This window comes from Panthera onca, chromosome X (assembly GCF_046562875.1).
Source record: "Panthera onca isolate mPanOnc1 chromosome X, mPanOnc1 haplotype 2, whole genome shotgun sequence".
NCBI classification, from domain to species: Eukaryota; Metazoa; Chordata; class Mammalia; order Carnivora; family Felidae; genus Panthera; species Panthera onca.
This window is the reverse complement of record NC_138357.1, coordinates 1,517,402-1,533,226: the sequence shown is the minus strand read 5'-3', so window position 1 is coordinate 1,533,226 and position 15,825 is coordinate 1,517,402. Positions and strand designations below refer to the sequence as shown.

At 58.2% G+C, this 15,825-nt stretch overlaps 2 protein-coding genes across 12 annotated transcripts; both read right to left on the bottom strand.

Annotated features, from left to right (window-relative positions):
- Nucleotides 1-51: 51 nt before the first annotated feature.
- Nucleotides 52-3,825, bottom strand: SLC10A3 (solute carrier family 10 member 3). 9 transcript variants are annotated; one of them, XM_081794090.1, is made up of 5 exons: nucleotides 3,063-3,825; nucleotides 2,786-2,941; nucleotides 2,439-2,517; nucleotides 1,362-1,856; nucleotides 52-1,274 (listed from the first exon to the last, which is right to left on the bottom strand). In XM_081794090.1, the coding sequence occupies exons 2-5, from the start codon at nucleotides 2,902-2,904 to the stop codon at nucleotides 285-287; spliced, it is 1,683 nt and encodes a 560-aa protein (XP_081650216.1). In that variant the 5' UTR covers nucleotides 2,905-2,941; nucleotides 3,063-3,825; the 3' UTR covers nucleotides 52-284. The 9 variants fall into 9 exon arrangements, with proteins under 9 accessions (XP_081650216.1, XP_081650213.1, XP_081650215.1 ...); XM_081794087.1 differs by having other exon boundaries at nucleotides 52-1,856; nucleotides 3,063-3,096; nucleotides 3,455-3,825; XM_081794089.1 differs by having other exon boundaries at nucleotides 52-1,856; nucleotides 2,448-2,517.
- Nucleotides 3,826-7,913: 4,088 nt separating this feature from the next.
- On the bottom strand, nucleotides 7,914-15,815 carry FAM3A (FAM3 metabolism regulating signaling molecule A). 3 transcript variants are annotated; one of them, XM_081792477.1, is made up of 11 exons: nucleotides 15,712-15,815; nucleotides 15,328-15,501; nucleotides 14,949-15,145; nucleotides 13,473-13,586; nucleotides 12,912-12,935; nucleotides 10,602-10,725; nucleotides 10,453-10,511; nucleotides 10,023-10,073; nucleotides 9,615-9,699; nucleotides 9,412-9,538; nucleotides 7,914-8,591 (listed from the first exon to the last, which is right to left on the bottom strand). In XM_081792477.1, exons 3-11 carry the CDS (start codon nucleotides 14,959-14,961, stop codon nucleotides 8,496-8,498), a joined length of 693 nt encoding a protein of 230 aa, XP_081648603.1. In that variant the 5' UTR covers nucleotides 14,962-15,145; nucleotides 15,328-15,501; nucleotides 15,712-15,815; the 3' UTR covers nucleotides 7,914-8,495. The 3 variants fall into 3 exon arrangements, with proteins under 3 accessions (XP_081648603.1, XP_081648604.1, XP_081648605.1); XM_081792478.1 differs by lacking the exon at nucleotides 15,712-15,815 and having other exon boundaries at nucleotides 14,949-15,021; nucleotides 15,328-15,442; XM_081792479.1 differs by lacking the exons at nucleotides 14,949-15,145; nucleotides 15,328-15,501; nucleotides 15,712-15,815 and having other exon boundaries at nucleotides 10,602-10,780; nucleotides 13,473-13,551.
- Nucleotides 15,816-15,825: the final 10 nt, after the last annotated feature.

Sequence of the window (15,825 nt, the reverse complement as noted above, 5' to 3'; positions counted from 1 at the left end):
TCCTACCCCACTCCCCAGGCCCCAAAGGTCAAAGACTGGGAGGCACCCGAGCTTGCTTCTCTCTTTTATTGAAATATATTTTCTGAGCAGTGCCCACCTACCTAACTCAGCGTGGCCTCTTTGGCACTGAAAGCTGGAGAATAAAAAACCGGTAAAAAAAATAAGCCTGGATTGTTTTCTGAGTGCATAGTGCATGAGAGCCAAAGGCCTTTGGTACACGAGAGCTGTGGGGGCGGTGGCTGGAGGCCGCGGGCGACGCGTGGTGGAAGCTGGACCCAGGGGCCTCAGGGGACTGGGCACAGGCTGCTATAGATGAGGTGGCCAACAACCAAGGCCAGCATCTCCGAGGTGCCGCTCAGCGCTACAATGAAGGGGGCCTGGGAGGCGTAGTCGGCTTGAAGGCGACGGAGGGACAGCTGCAGCATGGCCAAGGCCAGCAGGCTGTTCTGGACCCCTACCTCAATGCTGACCGTCCGCCGCTGTGCCGCCGGCAGCTTCAGGCACGTGGCCAGGCAGTAGCCCACCAGGAGGCCGACCAGGGGCACCGTGAGGCCCACCAGCACGATAGGGAGCCTGACACCCGCCAGGATGAAGACCCCCATGCGGTAGGCCAGGAAGAGGCCACCCAGGAGCAGCACGAAGCTGAAAGGCTTGATGACGTGCAGCAGCAGCTGGGAGAACTTGGGGAGCTTGGACCTGATCACCACGCCGGCTGCTATGGGGATGGCGATGAACAGCAGGGTCCCCAGGATCTTGGAGATGGGCACGTGGAGCGTTTCATGGATGCTGAGCAGGCGGCTGTAGACGGCGGAGGACAATGGCAGGAAACCGGTGGCAGCCACCGTCGAGATGAACGTCATGGAGATGGCCAGGGTGACGTCCCCTCCGAGGAGGAGGCTGAAGAGGTAGCTCCCCCCGCCGCCGGGTGACGAACAGGTGATGATGAGGCCTAGAGCCAGGGCCTTGGGCAGCACGAAGACCTTGGCCATCAGGAAAGCATAGAAGGGCATGACCAAAAACTGGCCCAGCAGGCCCAGCAGCATGGGCTGGGGGCTCTGCAGGAGCCCTTTCAGAACCTCGAGTTCCACTTTGCACCCAAATGAACACTTGTTGACAAAGATCAGAGGCAGGAGCAAGTAGAGAATCGGGTTCTCCGAGAAGTGGACCAGGTCGGCGCCGAGGGTGGCGGGAGCATCTTCGGCAGGTGAGACCTTGATGCAGAAATCTCTCCGTTCCTCAATTAGCATGGGCGGGGCCTCATGGGGGTCCAGGAGCTGAATGTGGAGCGGGGCTAGCCCAGGCAGGCCCGAGTGGATGCTCACCACGAAGCCGCCCCCACCGCCCCAGGTGATGGCACTCACATTCTTGATGGTCAGCACCTCCGTGTCGAGGGAGGTGACCCTCAGCATGGGGCCAGGCCCTGTCCTGTTGCCCCGGCCCGGGTACTGGCTCGAGATCACAATGATGCCCTCGCTCTCCTCTGGGAACTCAAACTCCATCACAGAGCCGTCCCCAATGCTCAAGTATCGGCCCCCTGTCAGGGGCACCCTGTGGCCCAGAGCTGTGCTGAGGTTGGCACTGGCTGTTCCCCCAGCCCCCAAAGGCAGGCTGGCCAGAAGCAAGGAAGCCCTGAGCATGCCTAGGGGACCTCGGCAACCGCCACCCCCTCCCAGGCGAGGCCACCACTGGGAGCTGCTCCTGCCCCTCCTGAACACCATGGCTCTTCGCCGAGGACAGTGTGGCCAGGCCCTCTGCGGCTTAGGAGAACAGCCCCGCTGGTGCCGTTGGGCCGTCCGGAGAAGGGTCCGTAGGCCGGGCCTGGCCCTGTGCTGTGCTCCTTGATGGCAGAGCTCTTCCTGAGGACAGACGGGACACAGAAAGGTGGCTGGTCAGGGTGACCAGCTGTGAGGCCGGGAGCAAGGGGATCGGTGAGCCCGCCTGCTGGGACACGCAGCAGAGGCCCTAGACCCAAACCCTGGGACAAGAAGGCAATGGCTAGTGTTGACCCTTAAGTTCCACTTGCCTGTCCCCTCCTCCAGCGTACCTGCGCCGAGTTTCCCATCCCTCGCCCACAGGGGCCACCTACACATAGGAGTTCCTGTTCAGCCTGCTGATCTCCCTGGGCTTTTGCAGTACAGTGAACATGCAGAAATGTCCTGATACCAAGGGACTTGGGAGAGCCACCCCGCAGTCCCATCACCACTAGCGTGTTCCCCGCGGGCTTTGAGCTATAGAGGGGCCACAGCTATACCACAACCAGGATGAAATCTCTGAAAGGCTGCATGGGGATGCCAAGGAGACAAGTCTGGTGAGAGCAAAGGGTGCCTGACTGTCATCTGCCAGGAAGAAAGCAGCTGGCAAAGGGGCATGTGCGGTGGGGCCTTGGGGGCTGATGTCTACCATGGATGTGGAGTTATGAATGGTGCTGCAGTGGCTACCTGGCCTACCCTACATGCGGACGGTGGTGAGATGGGGGTCCTGGGATGGGGGGCAGGTCCTCTCTCTCCAGGGAGCCTGCTGGAAGGGGAAGCAGGAGGGGGTCAAATAGGACCACGTGCTTGCTAGGTGCTTTTCTTCCTCCTGTCAGAGCTCCAACTCATCTGTCCCCAGAATCTGAGCTGCTAGAAGCACTGTGTCACATCTGAGAGGCTCTGCTCAGGGTCCAGAGCCCAGAACTTCCAGTGGGACCTAGTGTTTCCAGTGGGGGAAGGTGCCTCGGGATGGAAAGAGGTTTGCTTGCTTCCTCTTCTCAATTTGGGCTGTCACCAGCCTGTAGTCACATCACCTGCTGGAACTGGGGCAACCAGGATGGGGCCACAGTGGTTTATCATCACTACCGTCGTTTTCCTCTCGGTGCCTGATTGCAGTGTCCCAGTCCTGGAAGAGGCTCTGGCCTCTCGACATCCTATCAGTCTTTGGCCCTGTCCCCCGTCATCTGAGCCTGGGGAGCAGGGGAAGTAGGGTGAATGGGCAGGTTAAGCAAAAACTCATCCCTGGAGAGGTCCCCTCTTACCCGCTGCATGCCATGACCTCTGCTGCTTTGGAGTTTGGGGGTCACTTACCCTGGAGGCCTTGGTCCAGCTTTGCATCCCACCGCTGAAGAGGGAGGCAGGAAAACCAGAGGGAGTATGAGAAGCAAAGTGGAGGGGAGTCATAGGGAAAAGATGACAGCACCCAGGACTGAAGCCACCGGGGTGGTGTGATGGTTCCTCCCTCCGGGAGGGAGGAGGCTAAGGGCCATCCACCCTGTCCTTCCAGTACTGCTGGCGGCTTTGAGTCACTGCAAGAGAGGTCTGGCCCAGATCCCACACCATTTCTGCTTGAGGGGCTGGAAGACTTTGAGCAGATGCACCCCAAGGCAGGGGAGGGAACCCTGGGCCGGCCGCTTTTTCCACACAGGCCGTGAGTTCGGTGTTTGGGCAGTTGGCATTGCCGACCCGGGGCTCCTCCCTACCTGGGACTCCGGAAGTTGCCGGGTTGGGCACAGAGCTCGAGTGCGAACCGAGGAGGGAGGGGCGCGCCGCCGCCGGGCTCTCGCTGTCGTCCTGCAGTCGGCAGGCGGGTGACCCGTCCGGGCGGTCCCGGGATCGCGCTACGGGCCCTCACGCCACTCCCAGGCCCTGCGGCCGCGCCCGTCGGGCCCGGCCGCCCGAGCGGGCGAGCACGGACCCGGGCCGGGGCCAGAGGCTGCGTTCCGCCCTCCCTTTCCGGCCCAGAGCGCTCACCCGCCGCCGCGGCCCGGGAGTTTGGCGCCGGCGCCAGCGCCTGCCGGTCCGGCGGACGCCTGCGAGCTGGGCCCGCCGGGGCCCTGCCCCGCCCCGCCCCGCCCCATCCCACCCCGCCCCGCCCCATCCCACCCCGCCCACAGGGGCCCCGGCCCCGCCCCGCCGAGGCCCCGCCCCTCCCCGCAGCGGCCGGCTCACCTCTAGCGACCCGGGCTCGTTCCGACCGGATGTGACGTATCCGGGAGCGACGAGTCGGCCCGGGCTCGAGGCCCCGGATGCCTTCCGGGTCGTGGTTGGTCCATGCCGTGGGGCTGAGTCTTCTGCGCTTGTTGCCGGGACCACCCGCTCCGGGTTAGGGGCCCTGGTCGGGCCCAAACGCTCTGCGACCCCTGGGGGCAGTGGGACACGGGCTTAGCCGCTAGCAGGGCCGGATCGCCAGCGGGCCGCCGGTGGTGGCGGGAGCCCAGGGTCAGGCGCCGCCTATTCCCACCTTCCTTCGTTCGGCCGTGGACCCAGTGTCTAGTTCCACACTGTGGGACATCAGGGGGCTTGTCCGCTTTTCAAAACTTTTTGGCGCCAGCAGCAGGGTCTGAAGGCCTCACGGACAAGGAATAGACAATCAGATGGCATAAGTTGGGCAAAATGGGGAGACAATAAGCAAGTGCTGAGTCTAAGGAGACTTGCATGTTCCGAAAGGCTGCTGGAAGAACTTGTCACGGCTGTAATGGAAGCTGGTGGCCCCCAGAGTTACAGGTACTTGCCCACGGCAGGTGCACAAGACACATCGTTGAGAACGTAACCAAAACAAAACGGCATTTGTATTTTAATTTTTATTTATTTTTATTTATTTTTAACGTTTATTTATTTTTGAGACAGAGACAGAGCATGAACGAAGGAGGGTCAGACAGAGGGAGACACAGAATCGTAAACAGGCTCCAGGCTCTGAGCTGTCAGCACAGAGCCCGATGCGTGGCTCAAACTCACGGACTGCGAGATCATGACCTGAACCGAAGTCGGACGCTTAACCGACTGAGCCACCCAGGCTCCTCTGTATTTTAATTTTTCAAGTACAGAATAACTTTAAATATTTTTTTTTTAACGTTTATTTATTTTTGAGACAGAGAGTGACAGAGCATGAACGGGGGAGGGGCAGAGAGAGAGGGAGACACAGAATCGGAAGCAGGCTCCAGGCTCTGAGCCATCAGCCCAGAGCCCGACGCGGGGCTCGATCTCACGGACCGCGAGATCGTGACCTGAGCTGAAGTCGGACGCTTAACTGACTGAGCCACCCAGGCGCCCCCAGAATAACTTTAATAAAAATCTGTTAATTTAAAAAGTAAAAATAGATTAAGTTTAAACTTACTTAAATACATTTTACTTTAAAATTTGTATTCGTGTGTGTTTTTTAAAGTTCAGATTGGTACGTGTGTGCGATATGTAAACAGTTAAACACATGGTTGGGGTGTATGCTTAAGATGGTTTGATTTATGTCAGTGATCAGAAACATTCAGAGGCCCTAGCTCTAGGCTGTTGTTTAGCCTCAGAGGACCAGTAAGGCATAAGCCGTGTGTGTGTGTGTACTTTGTCTAAGAACATCTCTGTACTGTCCCTCTCAAATGAGGTTGAGGGAGTCCTGATGGAAGCAGGGTGCAGTTTGCAAAAGGGCAGTGGGGGTGGGGCCGTCGGGGACTGGGTATTACTGGCAATAGGGAGAGGGGGAATGGGTCAGCCAGAAAGGCAGGGGAAGGAAAACCTGAAAGACTTGTCCTCCCTGGAGGAAACCTATGTTTCAATCATTCAACTAAATGGGGATTGGGGCCAGGGGTCAAGGGGAACAAATGTAGTCAGAAGGCTGCTCCCCGTTATTGTCAGTCGCTTCAGCACTCCCTGAAAAGCCAGAGTGGGCTGGTGGGGGGTCTGGCATGAGGGAACTTGGCGGCCTCTACAGGAAAAAGGGACGGCTAAATTAAAGGCAAGAGAATGTCATCTAGACTGAGAGAACATACAGAGCAAACGACAGTGACAGCAGTTCGGATGGGAGACCTGCCACTGTAGTATGTCACAGAGTCACGATGGTGGCCCTAAGAGGTGTGCTTACTCCTACTTTCCTCCTCTCCAGGCAGGTTTGTCCGGGGACACTGTGATAAGTATGCGTGGAAGACGTGTTCTGTACAAGTATGGCATGCACTTGCTATTTACAGGGAAGTGTAGCGACAGCGGTCATTTTTGTCTACCCAGCATCAGCACCTCAATCCCTCCTCCACATTTGGTACATGAGGTTTGCATGGGAATCACCTCATGTGCTAATAACATTACTGGAGCTAGAATTACTGTGGGCATTGGGGTCTGATGTGGGAACACTAGTCCCCCTCTTTTGTCATTGCTTATTTTTGCCTATGTCCGTTTGACTCGGGATTCTGGTTTTTAAAACAAAGGGTGACCTAACTCTGGTAGGTGGGAGTGGGGTTTCGGGGCAGGGGCACCACCCCGGTGGAGGAGGGCTGAAGGATATAGAAAGGTTTACCTCTACTTTGGAAAGTTGGGCAGGCTCTGCCTCACACCGCCACTGGCTTCGTAGCCTGTGTTGGACCAAGCAGGGGATAAAGCTGGCTTACTGTTTCTGTCTCTGTGACTGTGGAGACTCCTAGTGAAGACACGGCCCCCACCCCCGCCCCGAGGAGTTAGGGGCCATCGCTGGGGCTCAGTCCTGTGTCCCCAGAAAGTAACACGGTCCAGGGCAGGGCCTTGGCGAATGTTTGGGGAAGGTCAGGCAATCACAGTGGTGGTTTGAGAGGCCTCCCAGGCTTGCAGTGTGGACCTTCAGTGACATTCGGTTTCATTTGGGGCAAGCTACCAACCTTGAGGAGCCCCACTTACCTGGCTTCCGACCTCCTGGGCTCAGCGGGGACTTTTAGCTCTTCCGTGAGTGGGGAGAACGACAGTCCTTTCTTGCTAGGGTTGGCATGAGGCCCACGCAGGTAGTAGGTGTATAATGGGAATGCCAATGGAGGAACTAAGGCGATATGGGCTGTGGGGGTGCAGGTGAAACACTGGGGCAACCCCACAGGTACGTCGGACCTCATTATAGTGTCTTCCCTCCTTTGGGGGACATTTGAAACGGTCTATAATAAAAGATTTAAAAGTGGATCCACGTATGATACCACAGTGGTAGACACACATCATTACACATTTGTCAAACGCACAGACTGTTCAAAACCAACAAGGAACCCTAACGTCAACTCTGGGGTTCAGGTGATGAGGTGTCAGTGTAGGTTGGGGACCTACATGTGCGAACTCTCTGCACTTTCTGCTCATCTTTGCTGTGCATCTCTAACTGCTCTAAAAAAGCAAGTCTCTAAAGCACTTGGCTCGGGGTCAGGCTGGCTGTTGACTTCTCTGATCACCATCTCCCGGGCAAGCGCCGGGCTCTTGTTGTCGCCACCTCCCTGATCTTTGAGACAGCCTCTCCTCTTCTGCCTGCTCCATAAATACTCCCCTTTCTTGACAGTTTGTTCACACTCCGGTAGCACTGACCTCTTAGAAAGTGGAGGCCCGGGAAGCCTGTTTCCAGAGTAGGACTCATTAAGTCCATTGCCACTGCTACGGCCCCCTCGAGGCTGCCCGGCTGGCTCCAGGATTCCCCAAACTGAGGAAGTTCCAAGTGCCTTTCCCCCTTTTCCTGACCACTTCTTTGCCCACGGGATGTAGCATTCCAGGAAAACTCCTTAGAGTTTCTTGTTGGTTTTCACTTAACGAAGGGAAACAGAACTGTAATCCTCAAGAAATGCCAAATAGGTCACATGACTTGGGCTTCAAAGCCTTGATCTCAAAGGCATCCAAAGCCAAGGGCTGCAGGTAGACACCCTAGCTCTTGAGGGAGTCTGAGGGGAGTGGGGAGGCACCTGGGCTGATTTTAATCCCCATCCCTGTCTCTACCCGCCTTTGAGGTGTTCGAGGGAGTTGGTGGGTTTCCTGCTCCCCCAGAGGGTAGAGCCCTCTCTCCTGGGCAAGGGTACAGGAATGCCAGCTGGGGAGCTGCTCTGCTTTCTGCCTGTGTCACATCTCAGCCACCGCAGAGACTGTCAGCGGCAGGAACCCTGGAGACAAAGCGTGTCCGCTAAGGCTGTGGGAGCAGGTTGGCTAAGCCTCAGGGACGTGTCCCTCCCCACAAGGACAACGCTACCCGACTCCCCACTTAATGCACTTTATTCCACTGGGGCCACTAATTTATTGAGAGGTCATCTGGAAGGTGGGCCCCCGACAAAGCATGGGAGCCGCCATCTGCCGCGACAGGGCCGGTGATCAGGTGACTCTGGTGCCCTGGCCGGCTCGGCTCCGACGAGGCCCCTTCCCGAAGAGCGCGACGCAGGAGGCAGCCAGGGGTGGCTCATCTGAAGGAATCACCCTGGAAACAGGATCAGCCCCAAGAGCAGCGAGCAGCTCTGGGATGGAGAGGTTCTGGAAGATGCCCCGACCCACTGCGGAGCTGCTACCAGACCTGGCGCAGCAAGGGGCGAGCACCCGGGGCCCTTGTGACCACGGGTGCTTGGGAATCAGGCGGGGCTGACCCGGGGAAGCAGCTTTACAAAGAGACCCCCACCGCCGGTCACACCCGGTCCCGTCACCGCTTCGGAGCCCCGAGGTGTTGGGGCAAGACAGCGCTCCCGGCTGGGCGTGGGGTCAGGCCTCAGCCTCACGCCGGCGCCGCCACCGCCTTCTCCTGGTCAGGCACACGCAGCCCCCCTCAGCCCGGTCCCTGTGCTCGGCCGGCTAGCTGGCCGTCGTCCTCCTGGGGATGCAGCCTTCCATCTCCAGGGCCTCGGGCCAGCCTTCGTACTTATTGGTGTGCTTACTGTTCTTCACGTGCTGTGGGGTTTGGGGAGCAGGGGGTCAAGGCCTCAGCCCTAAGGCACAAGGGACAGACAGGGCTTGCAGTCCCCGTGTGCTGCTGTCAACCGACTGTGCACTCTCGGGGCACAACCCCCTCTGTCCCAATACACCTCGATTTTCTCATCTACCGAGTGGGTGGAGTAGAAGAAGCCAGCTTCTCTGCACGTACATGTGTGTGGCACACGTGAATATTCCCGCTCTCACCTGGCCCACAGGGGCTGCTGGAAATTTCAGGAAGAAAAAGGCCAGAGGGAGCATTTGTGCTCGGAGTGCTGAATTGCTCTTTTGAAGCACCCAGAGCCTTCCAGAAAGCACTGGAGCAGCCTATTTGCCTTGTCCTGCTGTGGGGGGCAGGGCGGGGGGCCCCGTGGCTTCACCAAAGAGGAGGATGGCACCTGAGGCCTCCCAGCCCCACACGTGGGGCTTGACATGTGTGGGTCTGGGGGGGTCAGTCAGTCAGAGGACAGCAGGGGCTGGGGGGAGAAGGCCAATGCAGTGTGAATCGGGGATCGGGGTTGCAGAAGCACGGGACAGGACTGAGCATCTTGAAGATGTTTGCGAGAAAGGTCTCCTAGTTGTGAGCCTTGCCATTACGAAAGCTTTGCATTTAAGGACCCTGTAGGGTGAAATCCCTACAGGACAGGGAAGGTCAAAGTTATACTGCCCCTCCCTGTGCACCCGGTGAGGGGTCTGGGGTACCTTGGCTAGGGGTGCTGGGGCAGAACCCAGGGAAGCCTGCGGGGTGAACAGAAGGGGCAGGCACACTGTTCTGTGGTGCGAGGCTCTCCACCCGTACCTGCTCAAAGGGGCTCTTGTTCTGCACGCCCTTGGCCCCCACAAACACCCAGCTGTCCCGGAAGGCCAGGTCCTTCACATTCTTGCTGCCCAGATCACTGAAAAGCTTCCTGGTCTCCTCATTCATCCTGCCGCACAGAAGGAAGACATATAAGCAGTCGCTGTGGAAGGGCGAAGCTGAGGCCGGCCTCGGCAATCACTTACTTGGTGGCTGGGTCGTCGTACGATGCCACAAACACCAGGGTACCTTCATGCAGTGGCCGAATAAACTTCAGCAGATCGTTGACATCTGGGGTGTCAGGTCACATGAAACACGAAGCATCAGGCACCACTGAGTAACCCTCCCCCACCAACGCTTGGTCTCCAAACAAGGAAACTAAAGCAGGGATCAGGCCAGGGACACACCCACCAAGGTCCCCAAGCGAAAGGGACAAACCGGTACAAGAAGGCAGGGCCATGCCCATGATCGTACACCTGTTCCTCTCCCTGCCCTTTCCAAACCCAAGGAAGCGCTCAAGAAGCCACGGCGAATAGACAGAGAATGGTGCTTCAGGGGAGAGACGCCCAGTCATTCTGCCCCACGACGAGCAGGAGGCCATGACCGCCACTCACCTCCTGCCCACATGTCAAAGGCCCGGGCTTCGATGAGCTCACCGCTGACCCCTGGGTTGACAGGGAGGGAAGAGTCCTGCTGGGAGAGCCACCAGGGCAAGGCCACCGTACCATCCCGGCCACCCTAGATCAGGCTCCTAGATCAGGAGCCACCAGGGGCTCCCTAGGAAGCACCCTCCAACTTCCTGGAAACTTCTGGTTCTTTACTGCTTTTGTTTATTGGGTCACTTCTTCTGTGGAAACTTCAGTGTGCACGGACCCTCTTCCGGGACTCTCTGTGGATTTCCAGAAGTGGGGCGGAGGGAGGAGAGGGCCAAGGTGAACACCCAGATGCCTCCTCATGGGGAGGGTGTGGGGAAGGAGGGTGGCACATCATGGCATGGATCTGCTTCTCTGGTCTGAACTCTGACCCCACATCACAGGGACTCACCGTTCACCAGGGCGATGTTCAGTCCACGGCCCACGTTGTCCTTGACACTGCTCATGAGCCTAGCGGGGGGAGGGGGGGAGCAGAGTCCTCAAACGTCCCTCACAGATCTAGCTTTCAGGCTCCCACCCCCCTCACCGCAAGGAGCTCACATCTTATCTTCGAGGCAGATCTTTGGTCCGATGACATTGGCGGCCCCGCTGACCATGCGGAAGGCCAGGTGCTCCTCGGGACATGGCTGGGGCAGGCCGCATTTGTACTTCCTGGCTCGTGGCTCTGGGCAGGTACAGCAGGGGTGACCCATGGGCCTGGCCCTGGGGTCACCTGAGATCTGAGAGGGGGAGGTCAGGACCAGCCCACAGGTAGGAATGAGTGGCCACAGAGCAGGGGACCAATGGGGTGGGGGGGGGGGGACATGGCTCAGGCCAAGGCCAGGGACACTTCCACAGACACTCTGCATCCTGCTGGCGCTGGTCTCAGCGCAAGGTGACAGGGACCTCAGGGAGGCTTTTCTGCCACTGGTGGGAGAAGAGAAAAGAGATAGGAGGGCTGGCCTTCGCTTGGCCCCGCCATGGAGAGAGCACAGGTGGGGAAGGAAGGGGCAGCTGGGAGGGTGACTGCAGGAAAGTGGTGACAAAAAAAAGAGCGCCTGAACCCCACGGCAGAGGTGGGAGGACGGGAGGAGGGCGGCCGGCCTCTGTTACAGGTTCAACTGTGCCCCGCAAATGACGTGTTCAAGTCCTACCTCCCAGCACCTTCGAATACCAGCCGATTTGAAAATAGGCTCATTGAAGATGTAATTTGTTAAAATGAGGTCATCCTGGAGTAGGGTGGCCCTAAATTCAATGACAAGTGTCCTTTTAAGGGACAGACAAGACAGAGACGGAAAAGGAGGCCCTGTGCAGACGGAGGCAGAGCCCGGAGGGACGTGCCCACAGCTCAAGGTGCACCTGCGGCCCCCACAGGCTGGAAGAGGCAGGAGGGAGCCTCCCCTGGAGCCTGCAGACTTCAGCCTTCCGGCTTCCTGAACTGGGGGAGAAGCCGCGTCTGAGGAGAAGAAACATCTCAGTGTACGTGGTGCGTGCTCCTTTGTTACAGCCAGGAAACATCTGACAGCAGGAGGTGGGCGCTGCTCCAACAAATCCCCCAAAAGGTGGAAAGGGCTTTGGAACGGGGCAATGAAGGGAGGCTGTAGAATTTTGGGGTGCAGCTAGAAAAGGCCTCGATTGCCTTGTGGGACTGTTGGTAGAAATATGGATGGAAGAGGGCAGAGCTGGTTTGAGAGCGGGGAGAACACATACATCATCATGGCCACGTTGTCGTCGGCAACATGAATGTTAAAGGCGCTTCTGTGGGGCACCCGGGTGGCTCAATCAGTGAAGTGTCTGAGTTTGGCTCAGGTCATGATCTCACGGCTCGTGAGTTCGAGCGCCACCGCATTAGGCTCTGTGCTGACAGCTCAGAGCCTGGAGCCTGCTTTGTTTTCTGCGTCTCCTTCTCTCTCTGCTCCTCCCCCACTTGTGCTCTGCCTGTCTCCCTGTGTGTGTCTCTATCTCTCTCTCAAAAAGAAACATCAAAAAAAATTAAAAAGGCGCTTCTGGTGAGGTCTCCGATGGAAACCGGGAACATGTTATTGGATCCTGGAGGTAAGGTTCATAAAGTGGCAAAGAACTTATAAACACTGAACTGGGATACTTAGTTGAGGAGGTTTCCAAACACAGTATTGAGGGCTCGGCCTGGTTTCTCCTTGGTGCTCACAGCAAAACGTGTGAAAGCAGGCTCTGTGCTTGGATGAGCATTTACTACGGAGCCAGAGGGTGCGACTTGTGGACCCGTGCAAGCATGTCAGTAGAAGCCAGGAACAGAAATGGCCTTATCCACGAGAGATCTGGAGGGCCCTCTCATCTCCTCACTTAGAGTCTCGTAAATCGCACAAGAGACCAACAATGTTTTTTGAGAATTTTATACCAGCAGAAAGAGTGCTGTTCTGGGCTGAAAGGGACAGAAAAGGGACATAAGGAAGAAGCATGGCTCTGAGGGCAGAGCGGTGGCTACCGAGGCCAGAGATGGGCCAGGCCCAGAGGGTAGGACCGCACCCTCCATTCCAGAGGGTGCCCCTCACCCCCCGTTCAGTTACATCCAGAGCACAGAGCATTGGGCCCTAGAGGATTCTTCTCAGGCCTTGAATCCTAATGGCATTTGCCCTACTGGGACTGGTGACTGGTTTATTCCTTCCAGTTCCTCCCTCTTGCAGTGGGGACATCTATCCTATGCTTGTCTTACCAGTAACTGGATTTCTAGGTTCACAGCATGCAAGCAGCTCCAGTGGGCTGTGATGGCCAGTTTGGGGAGGGATGAAGGGAGAACAGAGAGCCTGCAGGCCTTAAGGCAGGTAGCAGTATCGGAGAAGTAGTATGAAGGCTGGGCACAGGAAAGGAGCAGGGAGGTGACGGGAGCCTTACCTGCAGTTGCTGAGTTCTCTGGGCCTGTGGATACAGAGAGTTGTTGGTGTCAGGGTGGAGGCCTCCAGGGCCCTGTAGCAGAGCCTCCTGGCCTGACACCGTGAAGTCAAGGTAGAGGATTGATCAGGCTCAGGGGCCAGGGGCTAAGCCAGATTCAAGCCCCCTGCTCCGGGAAGAAAGTAAATTGCAATTGTAAATGGTACTTGGGTGAATCGTCACCAACAACAAGGTGTAGAGTCCTGTCACCACCTCAGAGCCCAGCGTATGGCCTGCAGGGAGCAGCCAGGGTGTCGTCCCCAGCGTTCAGCAGAAGCCTCCCTGCCCCTCTCTCAGACACTAGTGACTCCAACTGGGCACAGAATTCTAAATACATGGATTGGAGTTCCCAAATGAAACAACTGGGTGGTAGAGGGAAGAATGTGTTGGATGTCAGGAGGCCGACTGGGGTTAGCTAGAGGTGGCCCACCAGGGAGACACAAAACCCAGGCCACACCCACCTCACCCAGAGCCAGGGTGGCCACCCTGGCGACCTCCACAGACAATCAAGAGTCCCACACTCACTGGAGAAGAGTTGCTGGATACGAGGAAAGCCACTGCCAGGCCCACCTAGGAGAATGCTGACCACGATCCAGGTGAGGCCCACGGTGACAATCAGGGCCACGATGCGGAGGGGGCCTGGAGGCAGGACAGACACAGGAAGGCCACCTCAGTTGCCAGTGAGCTCCCAAATGACCCTAGGGCCTCTCAGGACTGGATCTCCATGCCCCCTTGGGAAGAAGAAGGTGGGGACCTGTTGCCACCCGGCAGGCCTGGGACAGGAACTTGAGATCGTGGCAGGTAGATGGAGGAAACAGAGCCCCAGGCTGGGAGCTGGGTTCTCTGTGGAGCCCTGTAACTTTTGGCCTCTGAGGTTACCAGTGTATTCCTGTGCCATCCATCGTGTCCTGTTTCTCCTGTTATGATGGAGGGGGGGGGTCCCTACTCAATTTGAAGACCTGTTCCTTCACCTGCCGGGAGCTGGACCCTGAGGTCTCCTACTTGCGCAGATTTCTTGTCATAGTCCCCATTCGCTCTATCTTGCTCTTTCTCCTGTACCTTCAACATCTCCCGTTGTAAGAAGTCACCGAAGCGAAGGGGCTCCTTCAGAATCACAGCCCCATCCAGCCACTGGCCTCTCTCTCCCCTCCCTTCATCTTCCCAGTTAGCATGTCCAAAGGCATCTGCACTGCCTCCTTCTGCATGTCACCTTACACTGTGTCTCCACCTACTCCAGCCTGGCCTTGTCTACATCACCCCATCAAGGCAGCTTGTTGTCAAGGCCACCTATGACCTTCCTGGTGTTAGCTCCCTGAGTCGCTTGTGGGTCCCCATGCTGGAAATACTTGTCCACTGGCTTCTCACACAGCATATTCTAACCCCATCTGGACGCTCGTCAGCCTCGTTGCTCAAATGATCTTCATCTATTTTCCACTGAAAAGCTCCATGTGCCCCTGTTTCCCTACATACAGTCTACTCTCCTATACGCGCCCTCATCAAGTCCCGGCCCTGAATTAACCGCCTCCTTTCTTGCTGCAGCCCTGACTGATCTTGAGGCCGTAACTTCCCATCCAGTCTGTCACCGGCCAGTTGTCACGAGGATAGATTTACAACGCTGCAACCCTAGAAGGTCTGAAGTGGCAATTCTTGAGTTCCTCTGAAACCACGCCTCCTCGGTAGCACACCCCGCCCCCTCGAGCTAGCCGCCATGCTCCGCGAAGCCTCTCGCACAACTCATTTTCTCAGACAGCGGCCACAGCGGCCAGTTTTCCGAGTTGGGACAAATCGACTATCCTAATCCTCCTTTCACAGTTCTTGAAGTTCTGGGAGGTGAAAGGATTTGCTCAAGGTCATAGAATGACACTCTGTGCAGGGTTCTCCGTTTCCAAAACCACACTCAGTGGTCCATCAGGGCACCTCCAGACACCGATCTCTGGACACCTGGGTCGCCAGGGCGATCCCCTTTCCAACTCCTTTGCAATCACTCTGGACGCCACCCACCTGCCAACCTCATGTCCACTTCTCCCGCGGGGTTGGGGTCGTCGGCAGGTGCAGTGTTTGGGGACCCTGCACTCTGGGGGCAACAAAGCACAAGCGTGAGCCTGTGCTTGGTCCTCGCTGCTGGGTGGACGCGACCGGTGCACCGGCTTGTTCGTCCAACCGCCCGGCCAGGCTCCTCGGGCACGCGCAGAAAGGCCCTGTCGGGACAAGAAGGTCCTCAGGAACCCGTCGGCTCACGGCCGTGCCCACGGGAGCCCCTGGAGCCGGGAAGTAAAGCTGGTTCGCCCGGACGGAGGCCTCCTCCCATGGGAGGCCCCGTGCTCAGGTCGCCCTTCCCAGGCTGGGGACGGACGACGCCGGTTAGCTGGTGGAGACTTGCCTGGCCCGTGGGGCGATGCAAGCTGGGTTGTGGGCAGCCTTGTCAGGCCGGTCGCCCGGCTCCGCTCGCGAGGGGAGACGAGGGAGATGCGCAGCTCGGTCCGACAGGCCCGGCAATGGCGGCCCGGGGGCGGGGCCACAGCCCGCCGGTACCGCCCCCGCCCCCGCCGCGGGGCTGGCAGAGGAGAGGAGGCGGTGGAGTCCCCGCCCCCGGGCTCAACGCATCCCCGCCCACAGGCCCGCCTCCACCACCCGCTCTGGCCGCCGGGTGGGAGGGGCCCGCACCGGCCGGGCCTCGGAAGGCGCTCCGGCGGGTCCCCAGGCCTCCAAATGGGAGGAGCCGTGTGGTCGCGCTCCTGATCCACGCGTGCTTCGCCGTACAAACCTGCCCCCAGACTCCTCTAAGGCGGTACGAGCCGGCCTTCCTAGGCTTCGAGGGCTGGGGTTGCACTCCTGCCCTGCAGTCGGATTTCTGAAGCCTCGAATGAAGCGGATGTAT